The sequence below is a fragment of the Sarcophilus harrisii genome, chromosome 3 (genome assembly GCF_902635505.1).
Source record: "Sarcophilus harrisii chromosome 3, mSarHar1.11, whole genome shotgun sequence".
Lineage (NCBI taxonomy): Eukaryota > Metazoa > Chordata > Mammalia > Dasyuromorphia > Dasyuridae > Sarcophilus > Sarcophilus harrisii.
In genome coordinates, this window is record NC_045428.1 from 86,839,344 (window position 1) to 86,858,163 (window position 18,820).

The 18,820-nt window shown below is 34.2% G+C and overlaps 1 protein-coding gene across 2 annotated transcripts in view; it reads left to right on the top strand.

Annotated features, from left to right (window-relative positions):
* Window positions 1-18,820, top strand: part of EPSTI1 (epithelial stromal interaction 1) — a 105,265-nt gene that overhangs the window by 38,747 nt on the left and 47,698 nt on the right. For both annotated transcript variants that reach the window (XM_012546306.3, XM_031958423.1), the window contains 2 exons: window positions 460-543; window positions 12,384-12,457. In XM_012546306.3, the coding sequence (XP_012401760.2) occupies window positions 460-543; window positions 12,384-12,457 (158 nt within the window). The remainder of the gene's footprint in view (window positions 1-459; window positions 544-12,383; window positions 12,458-18,820) is intronic.

The window sequence follows — 18,820 nt, forward strand, 5'->3', positions numbered from 1 at the left end:
AAATGATGAAAAAAATCACACAATTGCTTGATCAATGTTATAAAATTTCATACTAGTTACAAATCAAAATGAGAGAATTAAAAAATAGAATATCATCAAATACTCCTACCCAATTTGAATAGAAGCTTATAAGATATTACATTCTGGGTATATTGCCTTGGCCAGTCCTTTAAAAGGCAGTTCTGATTCTACTTTAAAATCCTTCTGGTCCAGAGGCCCAGTTAAGCCTATTTCATCCTATTGTACTTTGAAGAAACAGGAAATAGTTTCTGTAAATAATGGTCAGCATTTGAGGGAAAATTTTGAAGCCAGTTCTTTGCTTTCTAAGGAACTTGGAATAACAACCTCTGATCATGTAATACTGTAATTTGCCTTTTATTATAATTCTGAGTTTGAAAATGGCTTAAAAAAAAGCTAACTTTTCTTTTTTTGAAACTGTGTCTTCTCAAAATGATTTAGTTGAAAAGAGAAGAATGTGTACGAGTCCAAAAGGAAGCGGAAGAAGCTAAACTCCAAGCAATAAAGGCAATTCAACGAGAAAAGGTGAGGTGAAATTTTGACACTGAATGAAGAAGGACAGTATGGTACAATGGTAAGAGTAAAACCCTGGATTTAAAGGACCTGAATTAGAGGAGTCCTCCTCTGAAACTTTCTGCTTATGTAAATATGGCAAGTCCTTGAACCCATCTGCCCTTCTGCTTCTTCATCTATAAAATGAGGAGGTTCCTGCTGGCTTTAAATCAATAATTCTAGGACCAGAAAGCATTCACTTAAATGTTATAAGTTTTCAGACTAATGGTGATAGATGCAAATCTTCATTATCTCCTACTTGGCTTATTGCAAGCTCCTTCTGTTTGGTCTTTGTTCCTCAGTTCTTTCTATTCCAGTCCATCCTTCACTCAAATGCCAAATGATTTTCTTAAGGTACAGATCTGAATATGTCATCCCTCCTACTTAACAAATTCCAGAAGCTCCCTGTTACCTACAGAATCAAATATAAAATCCTTTGTTTGCCTTAAAAATCCCTTCACAATCTGATCCCTCCTTACTTTTTTTCCAGCTTTGCACATACTCTATAACTCAGTATTCCTCCTACACAATACTCCATCTCCTGATCTGGTGCCTTTGAATTGGCTTCTGCTATTCTTGGAATATTTTCCTTCTCACCTCTGCCTTTCAGAGTATCCCGTTTCCTTTATGATTCTGTTCAAATTTCACCTTCCGCAAGATACTTTTCCTAGGCCCCCCAGCTGTTAGTGCTGTCCCCTCTGAGATTATTTCCCACTTATACTGCATTTATCTTGTAGGTACCAAGTTATTTACACATTTATTTGTATGAGACTTTTGAGAGCCAGGGACTTTTTGCCTTTCTTTTCTTCCCTAGTGCTTTGCACAGTGTCTGACACAATATAGCAGCACTTTATAAAAGCTCATTGTTATAGTCAAGCTTCTTGCTCCCATTACTCTATTTAAATTGCTCTATGATCAATGACTGTTTAATTAATCCAGTGTCCCTTTGTTTAGTCCTCTGCAGTTTTTGACACTAGGGAACAGCATTTCCAAATCCCTCTGAATTTTTTTATTACTTGTTTTATTTTCTGGTATATGATTTTTTGTTGTTGTTATATTGATGCTTTTTATGGCATCTTTATAACCTTCTAAAAACTCCTCTTTCCTCATAACAATTCATTATATTCAAATAGATTAAACTATTTTGTTGATTGCATTTGAGGTTGTACGATGTCTCATTCTGTATCTTAACCCCTTATTTTCTGAAATCATGTTTGATCTCTATGTTAATGAAAATTCTGAAGCCTTTCAAATTTTTTTTTCTTTTTTATAGTCGTCATTCTATTGGCTCTTCTCATTTGTTCCCCAAGTTTAAGAATCTTCCCAAATTTCTCTGAGTTCTTCATATTCATCATTATTTTTACTGTGCAATAACATTATGTTATATTCATATGTCATAATCTGTTCAGCAATTTCCTCAGTTGATGGGCACCTACTTTGATTCCATGTTTTTTGCTAAAATAACAACATCATCAATAAAAAAAAACATTGATAATTCTTATTCTTTAATATGAATTGTGCTGGTTGGCTCTGTAACTTTGGGGAAAGGATTTTGGAAGATCCTATCATGATAGAGGTAGAAGCACAGTTCTATAGCAGGACTTCTTAAATTTTTTCAATTCATGACCCCTTTTTCACTAGAGAAGGTACATAAGAATATAAAACATGCATACAAATCAAACATTTATTAATAACAAATCATAATTTCATGATCCCCCTATTCAGTTATGCGATTTCATATGGGGACGCAACCAACAGTTTAGGAAGTTTTGTTTCTATATTATGTACTCTCCCCAAGCTATAGGGCGTACATTCCAATTTGGCTTTCTGTTCCTATTTTGCTGTTTCTGACTGCCAGAGCAGCTGTGTATGGCACCTGTTGGAGATTTATTTTGAGAAGAAAATAAGATTTTACTTTCTGAGGATGGACTTTCTTACCTTCTCCCCCACCTTTTTTATTTTTAAAATTTTAAGTAATTTATCTTTGGCTCAAATCTAGCCCTGACTACCAAGCAACAGATATGTTTTGAAATAGAAAAATGTTAAGTAGCCAAAATTTAGAGTAATTGCTTTTGGCACCTATAAAATATCCACAAGATATTTGTATTTTCTTTTCTAAATATTTTTAGTTACAATGAAGCAATTTCCATTTGATGTTGGTCACTGTACATTTAGTTAAATTATTTTAGTAAGAATTTCTAAAATTCTTTATTTCTTCATCTCTTCCTTTTTCCTTTATGAGGAGGACGGCACACCTTCCTTGCTCTTATGTTATTGGTAGGTAGACTTGGTGTCCTCAGGAAACTTGACCTTGAAAAGTTGAAAAGGTAGCTTTTTGGACACAGCCTGTTAATTTTGTCAAAGAAAGTCAGCAAGACCCCTGCCTGAGCTCTATATCTGTGTGGTCAGCTAGAGACCAGCTAAAGTCATCATCCCTTTTCCTTTAGAGTCAATTTAATTAGCATTGAACATCTATAATTAACCACACTGTTGTTCACTCTTAGACTGTTTCTTCAGGGACCATGTCACATAGCAATGGGAGCCTCTGAATCTTTTGTTTGTAGTAAATGCAAAATGGGAGGGGTATTTTCTTCCTTTCTTTCTCCCCCTTCATATACCACAGTCGTTATCATATAGTAGGTTTCTTAGTACATATTTATCAATTAATTTCTAAGGGAGACTTCAGACCTACAGGCTGGCGAAGAGTAGGGGTGGATAATCTATCTATCTATATCTATCTATCTATCTAGTCTATCTATATATAGATGTGTATCTATCTAAATGTCTATCTATCTATATCTATTTATATATATATATATATATATATAAATGTCTATTTATATATAAATAAATATCTGTCTATATATATATATAAAATTAAATGTCTGCCTATTTATATATAATTAAATGTCTGCCTATTTATATATATATATATATAATTGTCTGCCTATTTATATATATGTCTATTTATATATCTATCTAATTTATATTTATATATCTGTCTATCTTATTTATATTTATATATATGTCTGCCTATCTTACTGACATTTATATATGTCTGTCTTATTAATATTTATACATATTTCCGTCTCTTATTAATATTTATATGTCTGTCTGTCTATCTTATTTATATTTATACATGTTTATCTTATTTATATTTATATATTTATCTTTATCTTTATCTTTATATCTTTATCTTATTTATATTTATATATATTTATATATCTGTCAATCTGATTTATATATGTCTATTACATATATACAATACATTCATGTACATGTATATATGTTTATATACATGTCTATATAATATAAACACACATGTTTTATATCATATATATACAATATTATACATAATATACAATACATAATTTTAAGCAATTATATACAATACAATATATACATACACACATATATGTATATATGTGTATTTGTGTGTGTGTGTATACTTTGACCCCAGGGATCATTAGGATTGTTCTATATCCATTCCTCTTTGGCTTAAAAAAGTCACACATAACAGGCTTAGAAAAATCACACAGTAAAATTGTGGGTAAGCTATGAGGGACTGAGAAAAATTGACATACCAAATCATAAAATGACTCCTGTAATCGAGGGGCTTTGTTTTGCAATTTAAATATGTCTGCATTGTCTCCTAAGGGCTATGCTTATGGAGCATTTACCCCTTTAAATGCAAGATGGAACATAGATGTGCACAGCTGCCAGTGTGCCGAATCCACTAGAAGTTGACTATCTTTCTGTTTGGTCAGGAACCAAAAAAAAAAAAAAAAAAAAAAAAAAAAAAAAAAAAAAAAAAAAAAAAAAAAAAAATCCAAACAGGTCAGGTCCTTAGCTGCCATCCACAACTGTCTCTGCAGAGCATTGGAAAGGATATTATTTCCTTTCTTCAGTGAACTAAGACCTCCTTAATCACATCCTCTCTTCCAGTTTCCTGTGTCAGAAAGCTGTCACCAGAGGTCATCAATCCAATTTTATTAGTTATTCTCTGATACTTGATGCAGAAACTGAGAAATTGACTTCTGGTGTCCATTTAATTATCAGGAAATTGTAGAGGTGTCTAGATCCTCCTCATGCTTAATATCCTTGTCTATGCAGATGAAGGTTGAAGAAAGAAAATATACTGATCCTGCATATTTCTTGTTGGATGTAGGAGGAGACTGAGTTATGCCATGGAGAACTTTAGCCAAAAAAACATAATCCAAGATTAGATGCCCGATTAAGTCAAATTTGAATTGGAGCTACAAGAACTAATGTAAGTAGTGGAGAGATGTAGGGGGCAGCTAGCCGGTACAATCCCTGTTTGCCTCAGTTTCCCACTCTGTAAAATGAGCTGGAGGTGGAAATGGCAAACCACTCTAGTGTCTTTTCCAAGAAAACCCCAAATGATGTCATAGAGAGGCAGATGTGACTAAAACAAAGGAACAATAACGACAGAGAGGAGTAACTCAAAATCAGAATCAGAAATAACTCCAAGGCATTTATGCCAAACGGTCCCCAAACTGTCTAAAATATAACTCCAGATTAGTCATCAAACCTCTGCTTGGAGACCTCCAAGGAAGGGAGCTCACCTACCACCAAAAGCCCATTCAACTTTAAACAGCTCTATCCATTAGTTTTCCCAATGACAAACCTTGAAGGTGGACTGGAGGAAAACTCTCTTCCCCATTCCAAAACCTCAGAAAGAATAGAGCTATGAAAGAACAAAGCCCCATGATCAATTTTGGGATAATATGTGTCTGTCTGCTCTGTTGTTAAAAGGAGATGATTACCCATTATGTAATGATGGGGAGTTAACATTTCCTACATGTGGTGCTCTATAAATCTGAGAAAATTTGACATAAGTATTAAAGCTTCAGATTGAAAGGAAAAAGCAAAAAGGCATTGTGCAATATTAGTGGATGCAAATAATCTTAATACTGTTCTCTGTTTTAGGATAATGAATCCCATTTTCAGAAATTCCCTTTAAACCTCAAGATTTTCTTCTAAATTCAATCTAAGAAAGAAATGCATTCCGATGCAAACAAGCTTTTTATATTTTTGTTGGAGCTATAAGTTTCAACTGGACTCTGCTCAATTTTTATAATATAATATCCTTACACCTAAAATAGAGTAAAAACTTCCAGTTTCATGAGTAAAGTTCAAGTATAGCCACATCAATGGAACACTGGGTCAGGTTATAAATACCTTTGTAAAAAAGTGATATTGGAGACATCAAAGTTCTGGGTAGCCACAGGTATGGAAATGGAGCAGAATCCCTGCTGATGCTTATGTTGAGAGGTATGGACAAATATCTCATTGTATCATGGGAAGTCTGTAACATGAGCAGCTGGTGCTCTTCCCTGGCACTAGTATTTTAATGGAGTCCTATTATATTTGAATTGCTCCTTAGAGATTTATTGTAGGTTTGTGAGTAGAATTTTTTTAAAAGTTGGAATTTGAGTTAAAGTGGATGTCAATCTCTATCTAAACATGAGAATTATCCCCTCTATAATGTATCTCCCCCCCAAATCATCTAGCCATCGTTTGAAGACCCCCAAAGGATTTCCTCCCCCCTCTATATTTCTCAAAGCAGCCTATTCCATTTCTGAATAGCCTTAAATTAGGAAATTAGGAACTTAATTTTGTCTTTTTGTAAATTATACTCATTGCTCCTAGTTTTACCAGCATTCTCTCCACTGTGCTACTTCACTGTCCAATAACTGTTGTTCAGTCGTGTCTGACTCTGTGATTCCATTTGGGGTTTTCTTGGCAAAGATACTAGAGTGGTTCACCATTTCTTTCCCCTCATTTTACAAATGAGGAAACTGAGGCAAACAGGGTAAAGTGGCTTGTTCAGAGTCACACAGCCTATAAGTGGCTGAGGTTGGATTTGACCCCACAGATTTCTGACTTTAGTCCCAGCATTCTAACTATGATACTTAGGTACCTCTTTGATTACCATGTCATTTATCACTCCAAACTTTGCTGAACATGCCATTTATACTTTATTAAAATCTTTAATAAACACAGGTCCAAATCCATTTTCCCCAGATTGTCTTGCACATCCCCCCTTCTCTCCTCTGACATTGCCATTACTCTGGTTTAGCTCTTCACCCAGCTATTTAATAAATTTCAGTAGCTCCCTATTGCCTTCAAGAACAACTGCAAAATTCCCTTCTTGGCTTTTAAAGCCTTTCATATCCTAACTCTTTGCTACCTTTCTAATATTCTTATACCCTAAGATCCCTTACAGTCCAATGATGTTAAAAAACCCCCTTGCTGTTCCTTACACACAATACTCCATTACTTGACTAAACATTTTTATTGGGTAGTCCTGATACTTGGAATGTTTTACTTTCTCTTCATCATCTTCTGACTTCCTTGCTTTTTTTCCTTCAAGTCTCAGCTAAAATACCATCTTCTGCAAGAAGCATTTCATTTTAATGTACTTTTAATGCTAATGATTTCCCTTTGAGATTCCCTCTGGCTTACACTATATATCTTGGATCTCCATAATTGTACACACCATTTTCCTTGTTGGATTGTCGAATTCTTAAAGAACAGAAACTGCCTTGATCCTTTAAAAAATTGTATTTTTAATGCTTAGTACAGTGTCTAGCATATAGTAGGCACATAAGTGCTTATTGACATGAATTGGCTTATTTTACAGCTTAAGCTTCTTCTCCATGAAAACTTTCCTGGTTTCTTCTCCCGTCTCCTTATTTTTATACTTCTCTCTCAGACTACTTAAAATTTGATTATTTTTTTCTTCTTTATGTTTATTCCATGTATACTTATTTATTTACTTGTTGTCTTAGAATGCAGGTTCTTTGTAAGTAGATTATTTCTCTTATCTGTATGTTTAGCACCTACTGTGGCCTGGCATGCAGTAGGTACTTCTTATTGATCATAAGCAACCATGTGGCTCTTTTATTATTTTCTTACTTTCCTTGGAAATAGATTTTGTCAGTTAATTTTTTTGGTCTTTTCCAGTGCAAAGGTCATTTTCTTTGGCATGGAGGTCAGAAATAAAATCAGAATTAGATAGCTCTGTTTTTTTTCTCTCAGTTGCCCATCCATTCCAAACAAAGGTCTTGTCCTTTCATTGATCCTGCTCTTTCTCTCAAGTAAAAACGAGACCCTCCCTGCAAAAAAAAAACAAAAACAAAAATAAAACCTCTTTGTTGTCTTTAGCTTCTTTGTCTGCCTCAGCTTATTCTAAATTTTAGCACTTCCAATACTATTTGAACAAGACTAAGCCTTTAACTTATATTCATATCCTTTTTTGTTCATTTCTTCTCCAAAATCTCAATTTGTCATTGAGCTTCCTATGAATTCACATTGGTCTCTTCAAACATACTCCATGTCCTTCTCTTCCCATTTGTTACTCTTTTTGGAACCATATCTACCTTTGTTCTAAATCCTTTCTAAAATCTACTTTCCCATAATTCAGAGTGCAGGTTAAAACTATACTTTTCATTTCCCCTCCTTTATCAGAAATTCTAGGAGAGATTAGTCACTTTCTTATCTTTATCCCAGGTAGTTCCTCCTTGTTGGAGGAACTATTCTCCTGTATATTAGAATGTCTCTTCCTTTGTTCCTTCACCCTATCAACGATGAAATTATTGCCAAGGCAAGTCAGGAAGTTATTAGGGTCTCTCCTTTTGTCATTGAGAGAGAGATCTAGCAGATACCTAGACAACTGAAGCTCCCTCACTCCTTTGCCAGGCATGTGATATCAAAACTCTTTATTTATCTTTTGATCCAAATACTTACTAACTCACTCATTTCTGTTTCTTCACAAAATATTCTATTATTCTCAATTTTGTGCTCAGTGAAGTGTTATGTATTTAATAAATATTTCTTGACTGATTAAGCCTTTGATTTCTTCTTTCCTTGAATATATTTTATTAATGCTATCTCACTCTCTCCCATCTTTTGTCTATCCTATTTTTTGATTAAGTTATACATATCCAGTGTCACAATACAGAAGTGAGTTTCATCCTTATCTATAAGATCAAATTTTATTTGTTATTTTCATATCTCTGGTATCTCTTGTTTGTTACCTAATCTTTGGTCATTTGTATAGTGACTCTTGATGTCATAGCTTTTTACTACTGGCTTCCCTTTGAATTTTGTCTACTGTGAATTTACACATATATATATATATATATATATATATATATATCTCAATTGCTATACTCCTTTCATTGTATCTGCTCTTTATGATATCGGCCTTGATGTACACAGTAACCCCTCCTTGATTCTCTTTAGTTTGAGGTTCTTTTGATTAACTTCTTAAAATACCTGCTGAATACATTTTTCTATTACATTTTTATGTATTTTGTCAAATATTTCCCAATTACATTTTAATTTAGTTCAGTAGCACTTGGGAGCCATGGCTTTGGATGCTTCTATTGTAGACGATTACTTTCTGTTATATTCTTTATTCTTTCCAGGTTTCCTTGGAAATTGTTTAGTCATTTGTTTTAATAATTCTTATCGGATGGATTCTTCTTGTTTTTTCTTTATGATCATTATTCACATCCTGCTTGATAAAAAATTCTTGCCAAGCTTGTTAGGGATAGTCCAGCTCTGGCCAAGAATCTATCATCCCTATATTTTAAGCAATAGTCAAGAAGTCTAAACTCTATCTTTATATGTCAACTTCTTACCTAGATGTTCACTTATTACTTGATTTTTATCTTTTATATTTCTTAACTGCAATGGACAATAGTGAAGAAAACATACTCTGTCTCTATGATCTACGATTTCTTGCTTATGAGTTGACAATTGCAAGCAATGTTTTTAAAAGTTTTTTTGGGGGGGAAATAATGGGATAATTGGCTTTTGTGAAGTAACATATTAGCTAATTAATGCCTAGTATCATTTTGGTAAAGATGATTGAAGTTTTGTAGTACTAGTAGAGTGTTGCACTTCCTGAGCAGTCACTAAACAATCCAGTGAAGAATTTACCATGTTTTTTTGTTTGTTTGTTTTGTTTTGTTTTTACAGTTGAATATCACAGTAATGAGTAACTAGGTGGAGCAGAAGATAAAATTCTGGGCCTGGAGTTGGGAGAACATCGATTCAAATTTGTTCTCAGACATTTGCTAGTTGTGTGACCCTGAACAAATCAATTAATCTTGTTTACCTCAGTTCTCTGATTTGTAAAATGATTTGGGGAAGGAAATGGCAAACTGCTCCAGTATCTTTGCCATTAAAACCTCAAATGGGGTCATAATGAGTTAGATGCAATTAATCAATTAAATAACAAAATTGTATCGGAGTAGTTGAGATATTGGGCTGCTTAAACTTTTTCTATTCATTATCCCTTTTTGCCTGAGAAATTGTCATCCTAGGTATATAGATATATAAAATTAAGTATGCAAATAAAACACTGATAATAAATTGTAATTTTATGATTCCACATTCAGTTATAATACCCCCATATGGGGTCATGAACCACAGATTAAGAAGCTGAAGGATAGAGTCCTGGATCTTGAGTCATCTGAATTCAAATCCAGCTTCAAACACTAACTAGCTATGTGATTCACAGCAAATTACTTCTACTTGTCTCAATTCCATATCTGTAAAATGGGGACACACTGAAGAAGAAAATGGCAAACAATTGCAATATTACGTTAACAAGGAGGGAAGACGGTAACTCACAATTCATAATACTTTACAACTTATAAAATTATTTCCTTACAACTTTGTGATTTATGAAGGAGAAGCAGTAGTAGTCCATTGTACAGATGAGTAAGTTGAATTCAGAGAAAATGAGTGACTTTACCATATTTGCATTATTATTAAGTTACAGATTAAGGATTAGGACTCAAAGTTTTTGATTCCTAGTTCATTGTTCTGGCTTCTTTAGTATCTATGAATAGAAGTTTACTATTCAGTTTTTTATTGGATAACTTGAGCCATATTACTGTCCAAAATTAGAAATTTGGTTATTCTCCTTTCACTGAATTCCCTGCTGAGCAAATCCAGGGCTTCATGTTATAGCAAATACTACTGCTCATTTTGTCATAGCCATTCAATTAAAGTTTCATACCTTTATTGTCTCGAGATTTTTTTTAACCTGTTCTTGTGTTTGTGGCCCAAACATTCTATTTGCTTTTTACAAGAAAATTACTGAGCAGTGACTTCAGTGTAATGGTTGGCCAATATTATACATGTCTGTGTTATGTTGAATTTAGAATCTGCCAGATCTAGACTATACAGTGACAGGACTTGTGTAAATATGATTCCTTTATCTTTGGACTGTCCTTGTAACTAATTCTTCAAAAAACAAACTTCCTTGTATACAAGTTAATAATTTATCTTATAGCATGTTCTGTTGAGTCTCATAACTACAATAAGTGTTAAATCTTAAATTAAAAGTCAATTAAGTTGTTTTTTTTTTTGGAAGTCACCCCTTTCTTTTTTTCCCAAATTTCTTTTCTTATTCTGTTTTTTTAAATAAAATAAGAAAAGGAATACACCCCTTTTTCTTGATGTGATTTTCTTTTTGGTTTATTATCTGCATGAAATGAAAGGGCCAATATAACAAAAAACTACTATGTTTGGGGATATATAATCTCAATGTTGTGAGTTCTTCTCACCAGTTCTATGGATCACAATCCATATATCATCCTGTGTCACTTTTGTTCATATTCTCTTGTAAATCCACCATGAGATTTGGTTGACTGTGTCTTAGGAGGTGAGGGGAGAGTGGTTCCTTTAGTTTTTTTTGACATTTTGTTGTCATAAATGGAGCTTACAGCATGTCCATTGGTCAGCCCTAGCTCTTGCTATGTAGGACACTAATTTTCCTTTTCCAATCATTTATCATCTTTTATCTAACTTTCTGTGAACAATTCCTTGCTTGTACTGTACTTCAGCCTGCAAATACTCCCTATGTATCTCTCTATTACTCTTTAGATAATACTCAGCTTAATTTCTCAGAGACTGTTGTAGTATTTTATGAATTTCTGTTACATAAAATTCTATTATACAAAATCACCAAATATTGGAATTAAAGTCTTTTTTCTGGAAGGAATTTGGGGGACATTAAATATATATATATATATATATATATATATATATATAGAGAGAGAGAGAGAGAGAGAGAGAGAGAGAGAGAGCAAGCACCAGCGCATGCACAAGAGCAAAAATTCCCAATGGCAACATGGCCTATTCTCTTCTTTCAATTCTGGGCCCAGTTTAATGTTCATTTGCAGGATCTATTATACATGTGTCTACTTGGGGTGGGATGTTTGTATGTATACTAATGGACAAGCTATATGACTGATTATTCAGTTATATATCATAAACAAGACAAAAAAAGCTTTCTTCATTTCTATGGTTTTTCCTGTTAGGTTGAACTATTTTGATTTTACATGGAAGATTTTGTAGTACATTCAGTATAAGTTATTTGACTTGCCCTAAAAGAAACCTCATATTTCCATTCGAAAAAGTTTTAGAAATACTTCTTTATAGGAAATAGCAGCATTAGCATTTTTATCATAAAGACAGAACAACTGAAATACTGATGGAGGTCGAGATTTACCCAAAGCAAGTTAAGAAAGCTGCAAAGTGACTATAGAATATTTTGTTTCACATTCCCAGCATGAGGTACAGTACTCTTGTTTAGCTCGGAATAGTATTCTGTATTAGGGCATGTTCTGAGACATTCTCTACAAAACAAATTAAGCTCCAAAGGTCCATTTCTATGTTGTGTTTTAGATAATTGTGCAATTATTCTTTTTTTTTTCTATTTAAAGTATGCCTAACAGATTGATTTTTGGGTATATTTAAAACTTCAGAGCAACAAATTGGAGGAAAAAACAAGACTTCAAGAGAAACAAAGGAGAGAAGCATTTAATATTCAAAATCCCTGGTAAGTTAAAGTTTAATATTTGTAAGAATTGACAAAAAATGAAATTGCTTTTTCAATCAAGTGTTTGTCAAATGTTTACTGTGTTGTAGGCACTGAGAATACATTGGTTTGTGGAGAGTTGGACATTTCCCACATGGTGTGAGGGGACTCATTATTATCAAAGTAGAAGATTGTCATATAATTGTTCTGAAAGGGAACTTTGGTGGGGCCATTACTAGTGTAGGATAACTGGTGCTTTGATCCAGGGCCCCAAAGAAGGCTGTCTTCCCTTTCATTTGACTGAATTTATCCTCATTATAGCTAAGATTATTTTCACATCACAATTTCTAAATTTGCATTAAGGTTGCATTTTGAACAGACTTCTCTGGGTACCAAAATTGTGAGCTATAGTTCTAAACTTTGGCATTGCCTAAAGTCTGACTGTCTGAAGTTATCTGTTCTTGTCTTCTAAGTGATGTCTTTAATATTGTACAATGCTTAAGATTCTCTTTTCTTCCTCTGAATCGACTCTTGCAGAAGATCAGCGATCTTATAATAAGTTTCTAAAAAGTATCATGAAAAGGGGTAGAGAGAGGGAGGTCAGTAACAAAAATCAACTAGTATAAAATTATGAAGTGGATAGAGCACTGGGTCTGGAATTCAAACCTGGATTCTGACATTTAATGGTTATATGACCCTGGGCAAGTAACATCCTTTATTAATATTAATATTAATAAATATATATATATATATATATATATATATATATATATATATATATATATATATATATATATATATATATATATATACACACAGAGAGAGAGCGAGCGAGCATGGTAGGGAGTAGACATGAAAACTTAGGTTTGAATCCTATCTTGAATACATACAAGTTAGGTAATGATGAGTAAGTCCTTAAATCTCTCTGAGCTCAGATTTCCTATCTTTCAAATGTGGGGATATTAGTGACTTATCATACACCTATTTCACAAGACATGGTGAAGCTAAATAGAGATAAGTAAAATTGTATCTAAAAATAACTACTGCTACATAGGGTACTATACCCACTCTATCTTCCAAAGGGACTTTTTTCAAATGCTCTTCACCTGGCTCTGGTCCCATGCATGTGATTGATCTAAAGAGAATACAGTCCTGGGGGAGTTTAATCCCCGATAAGAATATGCTAGACTCCCTTTTCTCATCTTCTTTTATTTGTTACATTAGTCCTGACCCCCATATCTGAGTATCTTAGGGAGAAATGGTTGGTTCTTCCTAAGAGCAAGGAGAGTAAAAAATGTACTTACACATACTGGACTCCCTTTTCTCATCTTCTTTTACTTGTTACATCAGTTCTTAGCCCTCATTTCTGAGTACCTTGGGGGGATATGGTTCTCTCTAAGAGCATGGAGAGTAAAAAAAAATGCACTAACACACGCTAGACTCCCTTTTCCCATTTTTTTTTTTTTTACTTGTCACATCAGTTCTTACCTCCTGTATCTGAATGGCTGTCTAAGAGCATGGAGAGTAAAAAATGCACTCACACATGCTGGACTCCCTTTTCTTATCTTTTACTTATTACGTCAATCCTGACCCCCATATCTGAGTACCTTGGGGGGAAATGGTTAGTTCTCTCAGAGAGCATGGAGAATAAAAAATGTACTCAATGTACCATTAGATATTGGACAACTATCATTTTTGCTACACCAAAAGAAATGCTAAAGGACCCAAGAGACTCAGTGTGCATTGACAAAACAACTTGAAACAGAATTCAGTTATAATTTATAATTATTGTGACACTCTCTCAGGACACTGAAATTTAAACCTCATGAGAACACATGCTAGTCTTTGGCTCTATGGAATAGACATTCCATAATTGATTTCAACTTTGTACCGTCCAAACTATCCATGGTCCGTGTCTTCTGGTAAAAAGACCTACAATTGGACGAGACTTCTTACTGGCACTCGTCATCTCAAGACTTCTAGAGTAGTTGGCAAGAACTCTTCTCTGGATCATCGATCAGCTCTGGCCAAAGATCCAAGGACTTCTAGATCTCTCAAATATATAATGTTGCCATGAAGTCGGGCTGTCCATCTTGGGAGAGATACCTGTTTGCCTAAGATGAGCAGTAGCTTCAGCCTTGTCTAGGTTGTATATGTGCTTTATTCTTGACCACTTGGGGCTGGGAAGTCATCCTCATGACAAGTGACTTGAAATCTTACTGACATAATACCCTGAAAAGGAAGAGAGTCCCTTTTAGACGTCCTCTTCCACAAAAGACCAAGCTCCCTCAGCACTATGTTATTTATGTGGTTGACTGGAAACAGGGATGGACAATTTTGCACAAATCCAGAGATGGCTCTGGTCATAAGTATATAAAGTCTATCATCAGACAAATGACAACTACTCTGGACTTTAGTCTTATCTGTAAAATGAGGGTGTTAGAGTAAATGTTCCTTCCATCAGAAATATATACTAGAAATACAAATCCAATTGCTCTTAGCTTGAGTACATTTTTCTGAAGCTGTCACATGGAGAAAAGCTAAGCAAATGTGAACTAAATTTTTTTTTAGCCTAGTCGATGGCTCCTATCTTGGCAGTGCTAATACTCAGCATGCCATGATGTGTAGCTTCACAGCAAGTCAGTAACACATTGTCTTTTCTTTATGGAAAAGCATCCCAACTCTTCATTTGCTTAAGAAAATCCTCTTGGATACCAAATGGGACCATAATCATGAATCTTCGTCTATACGCTCTTGATACCTTATTTTTGACTTTGTTCATTTGCTTCTGATTATTTTTAGTGTTGTCAATTATTTAGCTAACAGGCAGAAAACTAGGCTTTTATTGACATCCAAAGGGACTCTCCTGAGTGTAATAACAGAGGCAGTTTATTGAATGCCTGTGAGGTTGCTTTCTAATTGTACACATTAATCTGCCCATGCAAGCTGGCTGAAAATACACAAGCAGATTGCACACGCAGATGGAGCACACAGGATGGTTTTTATGAAAAGACCTCTGGAATGCACTTCTGCAGTATGGCCGTTTCCTTTAAAAACAACAGAAAAGTGGATGGCAGAGACGGTTTCAATGGGAGGCTGGGAGCAAGCCAGGATTATGGTCTATCAGGCTTAGAGACCTGCCTTGGTTGGGGACAGACCTTAAATCTCACAATGAAGAGTTACTTGATTTTAGGATGCTGAGCAATGACATGAAGATCGAGAGTCATGGCAGGCAACAGATGTAAACCCGATCCCAGTACTTCTGAAGACTATATTTAGTCCCTAAATCATCCCAGCTCTTTTCAAGTCCAAATGTGATCGTTTTCAGTATAGCTTTATGCATTTCACTGAGGGGATACTATTGTACAAAATAACAATCCTGTCTTAATATCTTTGTTAAAGGAGAAGAAGTATTCTAGATCATTGAAACTAGTGTGCATGACATTTTTTCAATCTAAATTGTACTATGAAGTCAGGAGGACCTGAATTCAAATCTGGTCTCAGACACTTAACACTTCCTAGTTTGTGACCCTGGGCAAGTCAGTTAACTCCAATTGCTTCAGCAAAAATAAATAAATTAATTAATAGTACTGTGAATTTTTGAAGGGACACACACACACACACACACACACACACACATACACATATGTGTCCACAGATGTGTACAGATTTAAGTGACAGGACATCTATAGATGACATATACATTTTTTAGATATAGTTGCACAGTCTAAATATGCATATACTCACACGTTTGTATAGATATGACTATACATTGTCTGTATTTAATTTCATTTCTATACATATATTTGCATATATAAAACATACACATATGTGTATATGTACTTAAAATTTCTCTAGGTAAGTGTTTAAAACTAATTTCAAATTCCTAAAATGAGAACAGTGAAATAAGAAATGCAGCAAGCTGTTTTGCCCAGGAGGAGCCAACTGTGCATGCTCTTTGATCTAGCAATACCACTGCTAGGTCAATATCCCAAAGATATGTAAAAAAGTGGAAAAGGACCTAGCTGTTAAATATATATATTTATAGCAACTTTTTGTGGTGGCAAAGAATTGGAAGAGAAAGGAATGCCCATCAATTGGGGAATGGCTAAACAAGCTATAGTATAGAATTGTAATGGAACATTATTGTGCTGTAAGAAATGATGAGCAGGTAGATTTCAGAAAAAAAAAAAATCCTGGAAAGACTTACATGAACTGATGCAAAGTAAAATGAACAGAACCAGGAGAATGCTGCACAACAGTATTTTTCAATAAAGAATTGTGAATGACTAAACTGTTCTCAGCATTATAATAATCCAAGACAATCCCAAAGGACTAATGATGAAGCATGCTATCTCCCTTCAGAGAAAGAATATATTGTTTGAATACAGACTGAATAATTGTTATTTTTTACTTTCTTTTGATTCTTCTCTTATAAAATAACTAATATGGAAATGTTTTAACATGGTTGCACAAAAATAACATATCTGATTGCTTATCATCTCAGGAAAGGAGGAGGAGAGAGAAAAGAATAGAGTTTGGAACTCAAAACTTAGAATAAAAACAAGTGTTAAATTATTTTAACATGTAATTGGGGCAATATATATGTGTGTTTGTGTGTGTGTGTGTGTGTATATATGTATATATACATACATATATATCCATAAATATATGGATTAAACTTCTCTCTCTCTCTCTCACACTCACACTCACACTCACACAGAATTGACAATCTAAAGGAATAAAAAGTATGCTGGTCTACAAGTCCTAAGACCCATGCCTATGTCACTTACTGTGTAACTTCTCTGAGTCTTAATTTTCTCATCATATAATAATAATAATAATGATTATTTTTCCCACCTCAAGAAGCTTGATGGAAATATCAAATTAATCAGTAGAAGCAAAAATGCCCTAAACGCTAAAGCAAAATACAGATGTTCTCCCCACTCCCAGCCCCTAATCTAGATGTGTGATTTAATTGGTGTGGAAACTTCCTTTACTGATAAAGATCCACAATTCATATATAATTCATTCTTAAAGAATTTCCTAGAGGCAATAAGAAATTAAGTGACTTGTCCATGTTTATCTAACTAATATGTGTCAATTAGGACCCAAACTGAGGTTTTCCTGAGGTTGAGGTTATTAGCTTTCTCTATCTTCTCACCACATCACCTCTCCTATATAAGTGTATGGTTATTGTTATTGTTTTTGTTATTATTTTTAGATGATCGAATGTTACTTGTTATCAGTAATCCTTATTTTGGAAGTGTGCTAACAGAGATTTGTTGGGTTTTTAGTACCCTTCAGAATGTTAAATCTCCTTTTGGCTAGATGATCTTTGTTCTTGCAATCTTCCCCCTTGGATGATGTAGCAAAAACAGTTACCTCTTAATAGTCTGTGTCTAGCTTATTTGCAGGCCAACAGGGAGGTCCCACCTGGGAGCTAGAGTGCTGTGAAATCACAGATAACGGAAATTTGACAGCATATAAATAACCTAATCATCCTTCTGTGGATCTTTTTCAATCTCCTTTTAGAAAAAAAAATGGCCATGGCTGAGTATAGGACACCCAGCAAGGGTTGAAAATTTGTTCATCAATTTAGAATAGATTTGGTGGTCTCTTCTAACTTCTCCTGTAGGCACTGAGCTATATATCTATCTACTCTGGAGAAATCTTCTCATTGAGTAACAAATGATCTTTTGGTCAGGTAAGCATGGACTTAATTCTTTCTTTCAATTGGATAATTTGTAGCTATGTAGGTAAGAAGGTCACACAGGTAAGATCAAAAAAAATTTTTTTTCTGATTTTCTCTTTCTATCCTGGATAAAAATTACTGGTGTGGAATATTTGGAGAAAAAAATTGGTAGCAGATATATAGCACTGTGATTTTGTCACTGTCAGGAACCTAGAGAGAAGTGATATAGTAGATATACTTAAATGGATCTCAATAATTTGGGAGTCCTTTACAATAGTACATATCAATTGATAATCCAGCTATGCTTGCTTTTTTTGTATGACTATTGTCCAGATCTTTCCCCAACTTTGCAACAGGAGGTCCTTCTAGTGTTCTAAAGAGCTTGTTACTTTCTCTTGATATTTCAAGGGTATCAGTGTATTTTTTGCTTGACATTGTTTATTCTTGGCATTTATGATCAATGCATCTTCCCTTCATTGTCCCACACCAGTTAACTGCTCCAGCTTGCTCATATCTTCCAGGTATCTCTTGCCCTCTGTGAAAATTTTTAATCATTTGGTGGCAGTTGTAAGTTGTCTTATTGTCTTAAAACCACAGTGGTAGAATGTTAGTTTTAAAAGGTGTCCTTTTGTTTTCATGAGAAGCTTCTTGTTAGTAAAGGAACTTTGCAATTTCCCTAAAACAATCGA